At 46.2% G+C, this 15,737-nt stretch overlaps 1 protein-coding gene across 1 annotated transcript in view; it reads right to left on the reverse strand.

Moving 5' to 3' along the window:
* LOC118096523 (potassium voltage-gated channel subfamily KQT member 1-like) overlaps window positions 1-15,737 on the reverse strand; it is a 265,503-nt gene that overhangs the window by 211,752 nt on the left and 38,014 nt on the right. The window contains exon 11 of the mRNA XM_035138468.2: window positions 2,619-2,658. Within this exon, the coding sequence (XP_034994359.1) occupies window positions 2,619-2,658 (40 nt within the window). The remainder of the gene's footprint in view (window positions 1-2,618; window positions 2,659-15,737) is intronic.

Below are 15,737 nucleotides of genomic sequence, written 5' to 3' on the forward strand. Positions count from 1 at the left end.
CTTCATCCACAGATCTCAGGGTGGTTTACAACATAAAAACACAATATAAAAGCACAAAATACACAATAAAAACAAGAATAGAAAAAATAAACCAATAACCCCCACTCCCACACATTTAAAAGGGGTAAAAGATGTTAATCAGCCAAAGGCCTGGTTGAACGTTTTCACCTGGTACCCAAAGTTGTATAATGAAGGCACCAGCCAAACCTCTCTTGGGAGAGCTTTCCACAATGGAGAGTCACTGTAGAAAAGGCCCGTTCTTGTGTTGCCACCCTCCGAACCTCTCAAGGACGAGGCACAGAGGATGATCGCAAGGTCCGAGTAGGCTCATATGGAGAGAGGCAGTCCTTGAGGCATTGCGGTCCTGAGCCACTTAAGGCTTTATATGTCAAAACAAGCACTTTGAACTGGGCCCAGAAACTAACTGGCAGCCATTGCAGTCAGACCAGGATCATTGCAATATGCTCAAACCATCTTGTCCCGGCGAACCACCTGGCCGCTGAATTATTCACCATTTGAAATTTCTGAACCATCTTCAGAGACAGACAACCCTATGTATAACGTGTTGCAGTAACCTACAGGTTACCGTAGCATAGACAACAATAATTAGGCTACCCCATTCCAGCTAGGGGTACAGCTTGGCCACCAGCCAAAGCTGATGGAAGGCACTCCGAGCCACTGAGGCCACCTGAGCCTCAAGTAACAGCAAAGGGTCCATGAGTACCCCCAAGCTACATAGCCACTCTTTCAGAGGGAGTGTAATCACTCCATCAAGAGCAGGCAACCTCCCAGCCATCCAGTCTAGGGAACCACCAAACCCCAAGTGTGTTGCCTTCAGTGGCTGGCTTCAGTGTGTTTAACTCAAAATTAATTCCCTTGAAATAAACGAGCATAGAAAAATGGTGCTATTGCAATCACACCCATTTTGTTTTCCATGCCCCCCACCCAGACACAGCTATTTAGTAATATAAAAAGGTAATATAAAAAGGTCCTGTAGCCATAAACAAAAATATAAAATAATAATACTACTGCTGCTAATATTTTATTACTTACACCATGCCCATCTGACTGGGTTGCCCCAGCTACTCTGGGAGCCTTCCAACATAACATAAAAACACAGTGTGACACTAAACATTAAAACTTCCTGATACAGTTCCTACAGACAACTATGCAATTTTTTGTTTCTCAGCTTGTCAAAATGTCTTGTGCGTTTTGTGTTCCGAGTTGTGAAATTTCACCTGTTTGCTTCTTTTTGCTGTACATTTACATCCTGATTTTCCTCCCAGGAGCTCCAGGCTGTGTCCCTTGTCATCTCCTTCCTCCTTTTACCTTCACAACAGCAATGTGAGAGAGGTTGGGCTGAGAGTTGGCAGTTCAGAAACCGGAGTTGAGAAACTGAACACAGGGCATTTTTTGCTTGTTATATATCAGGGTTGGCAAACTTTTCTTTTTGCATTTTTCTGTAATTATTAAGACTATGGAACATTGAAGTTAAACCTAGGGGCTCCTGTAATTGACATTACATATTTGTAACCTGCTTTTCCATTTGGGAGCTCAAGGTTGTTCATATTATCCTCCACTCCTTGGTTTTTTCCTTTGCAGTAGGATCCACCCTATTCCTATCACTGTGGTTTGTTTTAAAACTGTATTTAATAATGAATTTTATACTGTTGCAATCTGCCCTGGGAACTTATGCGGTGCATAAGAAAACAAACAAATAAACCACCAGAAACAGCCCTGTGAGGGAGGCTGGGCCAATATACTGTATGTAAATATGCAGAACTTATTGACAATAGATTATGGGGTAGGCGGTGAGAGCCTACATGCAATGCATTTGGCACAGGGAATTCTATTGGCACCCCTGACTATAGCTGTGTACACGACAATCCACACTACTAATCCATTTGGTTTTTAAGAAACACTGTGTTCTAAATGTTTTTTTCTCCAAACCAGCTTTGATCTGAATTGGAAAAAATAGAATGACTTGACTGCATTTCAAGGCAGTAGTGTGCACGTGACCTAAAATAAGGTCCATTTAAGGGTTTTGTTGCAGAAACTAAAAAAGGCAATGGTTGAAAACCATTTGATTTACAACGTTAAGCACCCAGAATCCAACTCATTCCCTTAGTTCAGGGTAAGCCTGGTAGGTTTCTATTCCTTTGCTTACTGGGCTTCTTCTTAAACCCAAATACAATCCTGCCATTTTGCTCGGACCCTTAGCTAAGCAAACAAAAGCTCCCTGTCATCTTCTTAATTACCCTGCTCTTGCAGTCTTCTTTTAACCCTTCTTGCTATGAAGCCTCTAGCCAAGCCCCAAACTTCTTTTAACGTCAGTCTCACTTCACTCTTGCTCCTTTTTCAAGAGCACACAGCTACTGTGATCTCCAAGCCTTTCCTCCTCTCTCTCTGACCCTTGCAGAAGTCATGCACCAAAGAGCCCCTCCCTAGACTAGCCATTGCCATTGCCATGCTATTCCCCCACCACCATTATGGCACACCCGTCTCCGTATCTGAGCCATCAGCAACGAGTGCTATTCATTTATACACATAACAGTTTACTATAAATATCAACACAGAGACACAAATATATGACAAATGTGGGGTGATGTTCCTTGTACCTTGTGAAGTGGGACAGGTTGCAGCACAGATAGATAGCTGTCAGCCTTGATACAAACACAATGGCCAGAAGGGAAGCAGAAGAAAAACCAAACAATAAAATCAATTAGAGAAGAAAGACTTCTACCAACAGAACCTTTTGCATTCCACTGAGACTACAAACCTCTTGAACGGAAATGCTGATATTCAAGCCTTTTTGAAACTGTTCTGCAGTTCTTTCAATATTATGCTATTATTCGATCTCACATGGATTAGAAATTTCATTGTGCATACATGTTTTACAGCTGAAATAAATATTTGTGAAATATGCCCAAAAAAATCCAGTCTTGCTACTCAAATATTAAATGTTTTAATATAAATTAAATATTAATATTTACATTATGATGCACTTTTATCTTACGCTTCTTTCAGAATCTCTTGATTGTCTCACAATCTGAACTCACAGAAACTGTCTGATATCAAATCCCATTTCATTTTGTCATTTATCAAATACATGCAAATAACTAATACTATTGCATGCCAGCTATTAAATATTATCAGTATATCAACTGCCAAATATCCAGGACTTTGCTTAGGCAACATGCTGAAGTCAGAGAGGCAGGCTAGGCAGATGTCACCAGGGGTAGGGGCACCCCCCCACTTCCCCTTACTCAAGCCTTAGTGCCGCACATGAAAACCCCATTAACACAACTGCTAGAAGTACAGAAGAGGTTGTAGACTCCTAGAGGATGAGGGGCCCTTCCAGGTCATCTTGTCCAATTCCTTGATTGATCCAATAATTTCAGAGCAATACACCTCACAACAGAAGGCTGCTTAGCCTTTCCTTCAAAACTGTCCAGCAATGTATAGCTACACACACACAACATGAAAGGGAGTTTAATTTCATCCATATTTTTAAGCAAACTGGCTTCATTTGTGTTGGTTCAAAAATATATGTCTGTAAAAGGAGAATTCCTGGATGCCAAGATCCAAGTTTGGGGCAAGTACAAAGTGAGAGAAGCCCAGCAGAGATTTAAAATCACAAAGTATGCAGTAAAGTAAAGGGTGGGAAGCATAGGCTGCTAGACCTTTAAAATGTGTCATTGTGGGGGAACTTCCCTCTTCCCCCAGCATTGGAAAAGACCACCTTTGGTAAATTAAAAACTGGTTTACTTACAAACTCCTCATGCACACAAAAGCTCATACCAATGACAAACTTAGTTGGTCTCTAAGGTGCTACTGGAAGGGGGGAAATTATTTTTTGTTTAAACTCATCAAAGGTCAAATTCATGTGCTTTTCCATACATTGGTCAGAAATGTTGCACAGGCAGTAAACTTGGTTTAGTTACAAAGTGGTGAAAGTTCCTAAATTATTTCTGGGGCACCTCAGGAGTGGCTGGTGGGAGTCATGTGGTCTGAGCTGGAGCAATCAGCTCAAACCTCTTCACACACTGAGCTTCTCATATAGACTGGGTACATCCAGAGACTACCGTATTAACAATTTGTTTCATTTTGTATCGCAGCTGTTTGCAGCTAGACTCTTCTCTCACAAAATAAAATTGCTTTATCTGTTCCTGTTCTCCTTATTTGGATTCTTTTGTCTCTCAGGATTGCCCTTCTCCGAGGTGTCTTCCTCCTTGCCTCCAGCTCTTGACTGCAGTTCCTTGCACTTCCAGCCCCTCAGCTGCCCATCTACACTCTTGGGTCACTGCTTCCATCTGGGTGCCTTGCAGCTGAGCTCCTGGGGCACTTTCAAACCCCTGTAGCATCTCATCCGGCCGCAGGGCTCTCACCTTGCATGGAGCCACACTTTTCTCCCCAAGGGGGTTTCTCACCCTCTCTGCTTGCAGCAACTCCATTTTGTCCAGTCAGTGGCTTTTTTGCTGCTCCAGTTTGTTAAGCAGCTGGCCTTGCTGCTGGATCATTTGCTCAAGCTGCTCCCTATTTTGTCGGTTTTGCTGCTGGAGCATCAACCTGAACTGCTCCAGGAATGCTGCGGTTCCTCCCTCCATCTTGACTCAAGCACACCTCGCTCACATGTCCTCATCCTAGAAACATGAATCCCACTTCTAACATCAGTGCTGCTTGCCCCCCCCCCCCCAATCTCTGACGGGTGCAGGATTCCAGGGGTTCCAGGCACTTACTCAGAGTTTGGTTTCCTCAGAAGGAGGGATAGCAGAGACTGTGCTGTCATTATGATGTATGGTTTTTTACACATATCTACAACCTGAGCCTACAATGGAGGGGCTCATGGCATTAACACGCAATAGGGTCTTGCTTCTTCCACACCCACAGCCTTGGGTTATAGCAGGAAACAGGCCTGGCTCTGTCTCTCAGCTGCACAGTCTATAGTTTGCTTCTAGCTTCTAGCTCTCACACACAACTCACAAACTAGAAACTTGTCTTGCTATTCCAGCAACTGAATCCTTGTTGGATCAAGGAATTAGAAAGGACTCAGGCATACATCCTACTCCTCTCAAACTCACAACACTACTTTAAATTTCTGCTTCATATTAATCATAAAAGGCAGGTTCTCCCACAATGCTCCATTTTCTGTCTCCTCTTCGTGGGTTGAACCAAGTGAGTTTTGCCTCCATTCCCACAAACCAAATCTTTTTCAACCACACATTTATTGTAGGTATTTTGGATGAATGCCATTTTGTAGCCATTTAATTTGTAGCATTTTAAACAATTAACAAACATAATCCTGTTTGTAGAAATGTTAGTGATTAAGCGGTATTCAAATACCTACAATAAATAAATAAAAATAGATAAATTGACATAGGACCTTTCATTCCTGGTGGGTGCCAACCATTGCTCTGATTGACACACAATGGTCGACAATTCCTGCTTCTTCTTTCAGTTGTCTCTCTCTACGCAGAGTCTAATATTTTCTTTCAGATCAAAATTCTGCCTTTGATCACAATATATTGTAAGTGTAGCATGCTTCCTCTGGGATCACATCATGTGAAGGATCAAAGCATGGAAGCAGGAGTTATGTCGGCTCTTATGAGAGTGGTCCCTTCTATGGGGCCACTCATATGGTTTCCAAAGGCCTCTGCTGGGATCTTAACAAAGTAATGCCCAGCTTTTAACAATACAGCAAGAGGGAAAACATACAAAGGGGGTGGGTCCTCGTTCCTCTGGCAGATGGGGCAACAAAGGCTTGCAATCCAGAATTAGAGTCTTCTTGGCTATATGAGGAGGCCTCTGAGTTACTGCACGCTGATCAGTGGCCACTAGAGGACCCACAACAAGACGGAACAAGGAAGGGAAGAAGGAAAGTTGCTTCACTCCTAGTAGGGCTCATGTGCACAGCAGCCACAAATTCACATTTCCCAAATCTGTTTTTTGCATTGTAGCTCTCTGCAGTTCCATGTGTGCGCACGTTGTTTGCTGTTCTCACATTCCATTGTATCAGAGCCACACATTGTGCCTTAGTTGTATTTTGGAACTAGAGTCATGTTGCTCCTTTTAATAACCCTTCATAAGCAGCCCATAAAACCCACTGACACTCCCTTCTATCACTGGTTCCTGTAGAAATAAGAAAAACACATGTGTTCTGCTTCTTTCACCCTCTTCCCCCTGCCCCAATGAAATTGGGAGCCATTGTTAAATCACTACTGTGTTCAACTTAATTTCCACTAAACTTAATTTTCATGTCTAGCTAACAAAGCATTTCAGCAATCGACACCACTATCTCACCCTGCTATCAGCTGTGCAAGTGGCTTGAAGTCCCTAGTGGGGAGATAGCATCATCATGAAGGTGGTTTTCCCAGGGCAAGACTAATCCACTGCACTCTGGGTGTGCTGACCCCTGCGATGTCCCCAAATGCAGGATTTTCTCCACTACACAAGAAGGACGATACACTTCTAGGTTTGGTCTGGTGCTGCAATGCAGTTATGGAAGCAGGCATCAGTGGATCTGCTGTTGGTTGCGTAGTGGTTGTAAAGCTTTTGCCAGTTATAGATGGGGAAATAAGCGCGTATTATGTTTGGGTGTGTGTGTGTGTGGTATGTGTGTAGGGGGTGGGTCTGTCGCTCTCACACACACAACAGCTAGCTAACACTGATCTTGAGCCCTGAAACAAGAGCTTGAATGTTGGCTCTGACTCAGTTGCTGCCCCATGCCAACCAAAGGGAAGGATTAGGAGAAAAATAAATAAGGAAATATTTTGAAAGTTGGAATAGTATGGAGAGAAGACAGGGCTTTGGGCTTGGCTTGCTAAGTGTGTGTTCTTTGGAAGCAGGGGGGTGTCTATTGTTCCCTCACTGTAATTCCCAGTGAATAAAGGCACTTCTACTCAGAAATATGCTCCATTGAGTGAATCCAGGTAAATCCACCATTGCTTGTGATGCGGCTAAACTCAAACTCTCATTTGTCTCCTGAAGCACATACTCATCGGGGAAGATATGAAGTTATAGGCAAAATGATACAAATAAGCAAAAATGCCCCAACATTCCACCGTGCACACAATTTATGTTGCTTGTTTGGGCCTATTTCTTACTCTTATTGTAATAAGCCAAAGCTCAGCTTTTTATTCAGACACTGCCATGTTAAACACGTTACGAAAATCAGGAAAGAGTTTGATTAAGAAATCAGGGGTATAAGTTCCATTGTGTAAGTGGATGAAATAGAGAGTGTATGAAGTTATATGGGGCCATGACACGCATCTCTCACGAAAAGTTTCCAACCTACCTGTCTGCTTGAACATCCGTGTAAGACCTAGTGGGGAAGAAGGTGCAATGTACCGTGTTTCTCATATTTTAAGGCATCCCTACAAAATAAGGCATGGCAGGATTTTCCTGAGGTGGAAAAATATAAGGCATACCTCGAAAATAAGCCGTACCGGGTGGTGGAAGAAGGTCTGTGGCAAAGAAGGGTTGCTGCTGCCGCGTTAACCCCCGAGACCTGGCTGCAGCCTCAGCGCGCAGCGCGTGCAGCCCCAGAACCCGGCTGTAGCCTTTGCGCACGGACACCCGGGACCCGGCTGCAGCCTCAGCGCGCAGCGCGCGCAGCCCCAGTACCCGGCTGCAGCCTCTGCCTGCCGCGCGTGCAGCCCCAGGACCCGGCTGCAGCCTCTGCCTGCCGCGCGCGCAGCCCCAGGACCCGGCTGCAGCCTCTGCCTGCCGCGCGCGCAGCCCCAGGACCCGGCTGCAGCCTCTGCCTGCCGCGCGCGCAGCCCCAGGACCCGGCTGCAGCCTCTGCCTGCCGCGCGCGCAGCCCCAGGACCCGGCTGCAGCCTCTGCCTGCCGCGCGCGCAGCCCCAGGACCCGGCTGCAGCCTCTGCCTGCCGCGCGCGCAGCCCCAGGACCCGGCTGCAGCCTCTGCCTGCCGCGCGCGCAGCCCCAGGACCCGGCTGCAGCCTCTGCCTGCCGCGCGCGAAGACCCGGTGGGAGCAGGTCTGTCGTCTGCACAGATACCGGTACCGGTACTTATTTTTTAATTAAGACATCCCTTGAAAATAAGCCATGCTGTGTTTTTTTCAGGAAAAAATTAATATAAGACATGACTTATAATGTGAGAAACACGGTATTCAGAAAGGCAGTTTCAACTCAACTAAGTTTGGCTTAAGAAAGCCATTTCTAAACTGAACTGAGGAGGGAAAATCACCAGTGAAGATTCTCATGCTGCCCCGGAAGCAACCCAGGCTCTGATCTGGTGACCAACAAGCATGATAACCTTCAAGTGGATCATCAATAGGAAATACCCATCAGAAACACCCAAGTCTTTCAGATGGAAACAAAAAAGCCAAAGGTGTTGGTTGGTAATAAAAAAGGAAACAAAATCCATAATTGGTTGATACCTTCATTAGGACCAGCCAAAATGTCATAAAATAGTGGAAAACGCTTGAGTTCTGCATCAGGAAGATGTTACACAGAACAGGAGGTACAGAGATGAAGGAAAACAAAAATTAGGCCTGGATATTATAGCTATAAGGTCAGTTTAAAACTCAGATCCCAAAATGGAGATAGCAAACTGTGTGAGCCTGTCCAGGATGCTACAGGCATCAATCACACACCTAGGATTCTAGGACAAAGATGCAGCGCCAGCTCCCCATTTTCAAAAGCACTAAGGGGGACAGTGACGCACTTGTGCCACGTGCTCTAAGCCAGAGTGGGGAACTGAATCTAGTTAAAGGGTGAAACAAAAAATAAAATTCCTTCCAGTAGCACCTTAGAGACCAACTAAGTTTGTCATTGGTATGAGCTTCACTTCATGCACATGAAAGCTCATACCAAAGACAAACTTAAGTTGGTCTCTAAGGTGCTACTGGAAGGAATTTTATTTTATTTTTTGTTTCGACTATGTCAGACCAACACGGCTACCTACCTGTAACTAGTCAAAGGGTGGTTCACTTTAAGAATTAGGTGGGGTGAATTATATTATGTCAGGAGACTGTAACTTCCTTCTGTGGCTGCAAGGGAAGAACTGGAGTACACTCGTAAATGCATTTTGCAGCTCTGGCTTGAATTTGACACTGAGTGCACTCCCGATTCTTCCGTTTGAATGTGGTGCTTCACCAAGCTGGTGTCATATGACTTCAGGTGATGGACAGTTGGGCGTGACTTTAGCTGAAATGGCCCCACAGCCCAGATGGGAATGCAGGACTGGCCTAGTTAGGTCCAGGGGCCAGAGGGTTCCCACCATTGCCTTAAACAAAAAAAACTGAGGGGCTGAGGGGATGCAACCCTCCACATTAATATATTTTGGATATAAATACGCACAGTCCCTTCAAACCTGACCCTGATTGCAATGTGGCGCCTTTGCGAGGACAGGCAGAGTCCCCCAAACCCAGGCAACCCCCGAGCGGAATAATGACTCAAGACAATTTGCTATGGGATTCAAATTGGCCACAACTTTATTAAGATTCAGATGTAGGGAGACCTTGGCTCAGGCATTGGGCGTTTATCCCTCCCAGTCCCCAGCCGGGGATCTGGGAGACTTCAGGGTTATCTAGAAAGTGTGGGGATTGGGCTGGCTCTGGAGAATATATGTTAAAGCAGAGAGCCCCCCCCCCTGTTTGCTGCTGCTGGAGGGGAGAGCAATGACAACCTCTCGGCATATGGACAATGCCTCCCCTCAAGACCCCTTTAATGGGGAACCCTGGTATCACTGCCACAAGGGGGCGTGGGTCACCGCTTCACACACACACACACACCCAATTTAGGAAGATAGTCTAAAGGATTCTGTCCAAGGCCTGAAACCGCCAAATAAGACTTCAATGAGGGTGTGGAGGGTGGGGAAAGCTCTGGAGCCGACTGCTGCTTCCCAGGTAAGATTCACCTTCTGTTGTGTGTGCTGGATGATCCCTCCCCTTACCTGGCCAATCCCCTGGCAATGCCTCCCCAGGCGGGATTGGCCAATTGGCTGAGGTAGGCGGAGACCCCAGGTTTTCAGCCTGGGGAGGATGCCAGTCTGAACTACCAGGGGCCACTCTGGGATCCAGGAGGCTGCGTGCAACCGTGCAAAAGTCCCGTCCCCTCCCCGTTTGATGTGGGGAGCGGTCATTCTGAGCCTATTCTACTCCTCAACCCAGAACTAACCTTCTGTCCCATGGCAGTGTTGTGTTCATACCCACCCTTTACTTTAAGGTCCCAGGGATGGTTGCCATTTTCTTAAAATATTTAAAACAATTAAGATAGATAACTATCAATAAAAAGGGTGGGTCCTAATATATCTATATCTCAGGTGTCAAAGGCCAGGCCAGCCACACACCTGCAGCATCTAATCCAGCACTTCACTAGGAAACAAAGCAAACTGAAGTGGAAATGTGGAGAACCAAACAGAAGACAAGGAAAATGGGAAGCAGAGAAACCAGAGCTGTCAGATTTGTCCACCCACAGAAGCAGAGCCATCCTTCCTATTGGGTTCACTGGCGCATTGCACCAGGGCGCTGGGCGCAGCAGGGACGTGGAAGGTGCGCCTAAGGCTGGGCGTGCACCCTCCTCCAGTCCTGCGCAGTGGCAGGAAAGGGCTGGAGGGGCACCCACCAGGGATCGCACCCGCTTCCCAGGCGGGGCGCGCACACCAGAGAGGGAGGGAGGGAGGGAGGCTGATTGCTGTGCACCCGGCTCGCCGCCTCCTGCCTCCGAGCCTCGTTGGGGAGGCTCCGCCAGCCGGGATAGCTCTGCTGCTGCGCCCTTCCACACCCGCCCGCCCGCCCACTGCTGCTGCTGCTGTCGCCGCCACTGCCTGAGAGGCTGCTGGGCGCCAAGCGCACCCAGGCAAAGAGCTGCCCACACGACTGCGACAACGGGGCGCTGCTGGACCGCTTCGGGGTGCTGGCGTTAAATAGAATTTGCTCACAAATGCGGACGGGACTGCAAGCCTTTGCCCAAGCACTTTTAGTCTTAACTGTTTTAACGGGGGGGGGGGGGACGCAGGGAATGAAAGCAGACCAGTCCTATGCCATTACTGGGGGAAGGAAGGTGCTTGCAGCCGGAGCCTCCGAGGCGCGCTTACTCTGAAGTAAGTCCCACTGAGTTTGACGCGGCTTCCGCCCACGCAAACTTAGAAGCAATTCGCAGCGAACTCAGTCGGGCTTCCTCCCGAGAAAGCGAACGTGTGCTAAATGGGGCTGTGCCACACACCCCTCGCCTAAATTCGGGCACAGAGAGCAGCCTGCACTTCTCGCCCTGCACAGGCGCTCCTGAGGGAAAAGTGACTTTCTAGGAAGGCCCGCTGACTTTGGGATTGATTCATCAGTAAATGTGCGAAGGACTAGGGCTCTTTTGGCTGGGGAAAGGGGGGGGGCACCGTAGGGATCTTTGAACCACAGCGCTGGATAGGCTTAAGACGACCCTGCATAGAAGACACACTCAGGGTGTGATGCCATTGTTTGACAGTCATCCTTCCTTTTTCCTGACCCGCTCTAAGACCATGTCAGAACAGCATCACACCAGAAGAAGTGGAACATTTTAGAGGTAGAGAGAGATGGCTGATTTGAGAAGAGGGTGGTGGGTGACTAAAAACAGCTTCAGCCACCTCTATTTTATTGCACATAGCAGCAGAGCCCAATAAGGCAAACGATATGCAATTACTTGTTATAACCCTGTTATAACAGGGTTAGCTCATGTTGGTTCCCTGCTACCAGACTACAACCTGTGCTGCTCCTGTCGTCCCTAACCATTGGTTTGGTGACTGGGGCTTACTGTCTGGGGGGCACCACATTGGCTCTTCCACATTAAAGTAAGTATTTCGGACTCTTTCAATGCATGTTTCTATAAAAAGATTTAAAGAAGCTTTTAAAGTTCAGCCTCAGTTCTGCAAATGGTCACTCTTTCTATGTTGCAAGCTGTGAAATTGGATCCAACCGCACCATGTTTCTCACAGCCAGGAGTCTGCCACACATCCCTCAAGTAACCTGTCCCCATTATGCACCATCCACGGGTCAAGGGCCTAGCTAATAAATGAAAGCAAATTTAAGCCCTGCTCCTACAATCCCCCACATAGAACTGTCATTTGAACAGAGCAGCAGCTCATCCCAGATCAGGTTGATATAACGCCACAAATTAAACGTGAATCAGTGAAGATCCTTTACTAGAGGGCATTTAACCAACCAAGCCTTTGCTGAAGAGAAGAATCCTATCCCACTCTGTACCTTTGTGCCTTACTTGAATTATTTTGCGTCCCTGAGTAGAACCCAAGCTACAGTCTTGACCATTGTCATGTTTCTGTTGAGCATTGCTTGCTTGGTTCAGAGCACTACAAGATACCACAGACAACGCAAATGTAGGGGAGAGGATAACATTAATTTTCATAATCTGTCAGTAAGCTTCCATACAGTTGCAGACAGAATTTGTGCAAATAGTGTCCATACTGCAGATAATCAGAAGGATGACACTGGAGTTGGTAGCAAAGCATAACACAAGGGCCAATAAGTTTCCACCTGGGCCTATAATCTAGCACCTGACAGTGGTCTAACTTCTTACTTTGAGCTGCTCGCAAACCAGTCAGTTGCTTCTTGGTGCAACTACCAGCTTGTCTCCAGAGCACCGGCCCTTACAGAATTATTAGTAACATTGAATTAGAATAAGGAGAGGACTCATTGTCAGGGCCGGCTCATCGTAGACCCCCGGTGGCGCAGGGCACCATGGCGCCGGCCCGCCAGGAGGGCGCCGCGAGCTGCGCCCGCCCGCCCGCTGGCCAGTCCGCCGCACAGCTGCGCGCGGCGCCCACCTGCCCACCGCGCTGGGAAACGGGGCGGGAGGGCGCCGGAGAGATCGCGCTGTGTCTGCCCGCCCGCCGCACAGCAGCGCCGCGCCCACCCGCCCACTGCGTTGGGAAATGGGGCGGAAGAGCGCCGGAGAGATCCGGCGCACCATGGTGACAGGGGCGCTTAAGACGGCGCTGCTCATTGTTATGAAGTCCAAAACGCATACTTGCTATTGAGAAGAAGCCTCTACAGCAGGCATCCCCAAACTTCGGCCCTCCAGATGTTTTGGACTACAATTCCCATCTTCCCCGACCACTGGTCCTGTTAGCTAGGGATCATGGGAGTTGTAGGCCAAAACATCTGGAGGGCCGCAGTCTGGGGGTGCCTGCTCTACAGTCTGATCTCAAAGGGAAAAGGTACTGTGTGCAAACACAGCTCTAAAAAGTCCTAAAACCTAAATCCCAAACTGAGAATTATTGTTCTATTCCCAGCAGACATTCGTCATTGTGATGTTCTGGGCAATTTTGATATATTCAACAGTAACTGCTCCGACATGACAGCTTTGAGAGGCTGGCAGTGATTAATATGTTCCATCTGCTAGATGAATCCCTGGATTCTTATCCTAAGAATACATCTATTATTTTTAGAAGAACAAGAGATTGTTTAACAACTACCAAGTTATTTTTATTATACACAACCATGTATGAACAAACATCTACAAATCACATTAATGAGAGGGCCATCAACAGCCTTTTAATAACTGTGGCTGGTTCAACAGCTACGGTCATTCCTGGACTGGGAAAGTCTGGCGGCTGGACTTAACTGTCAGGGGTCCTTTACCTTTACCTTTTTAATATGGTGTAATGGTGGTGGGAATTAATGGAGGCAGACAAAGGCAATATCAAGGCCTGATCCAGTTGGACTGTCTTCTCCCCTCCCCATCACAACACCAACAGACATCCTCTGTCCTGTGATAATATCAGGGCCTGCTCCAATCAGAGTGTCACCCATCCCAGTAAGGGCCAATGGACACTACCTGAGCCAAAGGCAACATCAGACCTTGTTTCAACAATTGCTCTGTGGAAAGGAAGTAGAGAATGAGGTAGGCAGGCAAATTAACATCAAAATATTTAATTTATTTGTTTTAGTAAATTAAAACTGTATTCCACCTTGGGTTAGTTGGCATAAAAGAAGTATACGAATGCAACAAACAAACCCAGCTCCTCGAATGCTCAGGTAGCAAGCAGACCTCTAGGAGTCTGAGGCCCCACCATCTAAAGTGCTTCTGCCTTCCTCTCTCTCCCACCTCTGTTCTTTTTAACAAAAGAGTGATGCAGTAAAGCACATGCCAGCTAACCCACCCAAAATGATTAGGATGTGATATTCACAACTGAGCTTTCTATTTGATCACAAATTCTCTTGCCATGGTGGTCTTGACGTTATCTTAAGTAGGCTTCTCAGACAGACTATAATTGTTACACAAAGGTTTCCTGAACCCACAAGAACTGAATGGAAAGGAATATTTCACCATGCACAGCTTTTTCCCACTACCATGCTAAAGTGGAAGTGGAAGCTGCACAAAGCATATTTTCTCTTCCACGCAGCTCTTAAAGGTACAGAATGCTTGTTGGAGTCTAGGTGGGGAAACTCTGGTTTAACCTGGGATACTGAACACATGAAGTGGCTATCAACGTTGCAGCAGATGTCAAACCTTTTTGGTGGCTGCAAGATTTCTTACCAACATTAAGGAATGGCAGGGTGGGATAATCAGTGAACATTGCCTATCATTCAAAACCTACCCACATTTGGATCAAATGTGGTGATGAACCTGGATTGTATTGCCCATGATTGCTGTGGTTTGGTCACTTGCCATTACTGAATTCCATTGTTTAGAAAAGTAATACTCTATTTTGAGAGACACTGGGCAAAAATTATCATTTCCAATGGATATGAGCATTTCACCATCTGTCCACCACAGATATGTGTGTTCCTTTTGTTACAGGAGAATGCAGTGGCTGTCAGGTGAAGAACTTTACACCATGAGAACACGAACTCCCTTTTCTGAAGGGGTGGTTAGAGATTAAATAGCCTTAAAGGTAGGGGTGGGTGAAACTTTCCAAAATGGTTTCTCATTTTTCCAATCTTTAGTTCAGCTCTCCATATTTCCACATTACTTTGTGGATTTTCCCCAAGTCCTCATTTAATTTATCAGAATATTAGTGCATGTTCTCCCAAATGGACACATTTTCAAAATGCAATTTCTACTAATATAATGCACATTTGCATGTTACATACATGCAGCTCTATGCACACTTTACCCAAGTATATGAATTTTTGCACACATTACTTGGCTGGATAACTGCATTGCAAAATTCAGAGAAGTGTGAATTTTTAAGGACGGCTGTGTTTTGGTTCTTGTATTGTTTTGGAAAGTACGAATTAGGTAGGTTTAAATGCAAACTGAATCAAATTTCTCTCCCATCTCTACCTACAGGTGAACTAGCAGATAATCAGGACAGTAGAACAACCAAAAATATGTAGTACAGTCTGAGAAATATCACAGTACCAAAAAAGTCAAACAGGGAAATAGATCTCAGAAAAGTACTATGGAAGTGTTTTATGAACATACACAGAAGTACAAATACACTAAGAATATTCCTTGCAGTTGGATATATGTTTTTGCCTTTAGTTTCACTTTCTTTCAGTTGCCTCTGAGGAAGAGCAAAATACTCTCAAAATATGTTACATATACATTAAGTATCTACTTCCTAACAACCCATTTTAGCAGTACCTTTCTGCGGTCAGCGTACATGTATGTCAGTGCACAAAATCAGTAGCCCTCCCAAGTTTGCTTACAAAATTAGAGCTTTCAGGAACTCCTGTGTTGAAAAGCAAGCAAACTGGGCCCTGTGCTTTTAGAGGGTGGACCTTGACGGTCTTAAGAGTGACAGTAGGTTATGGAAGCAAACACCACGGCTACCC

This window comes from Zootoca vivipara, chromosome 5 (assembly GCF_963506605.1).
Source record: "Zootoca vivipara chromosome 5, rZooViv1.1, whole genome shotgun sequence".
In the NCBI taxonomy this organism is placed as follows: Eukaryota; Metazoa; Chordata; class Lepidosauria; order Squamata; family Lacertidae; genus Zootoca; species Zootoca vivipara.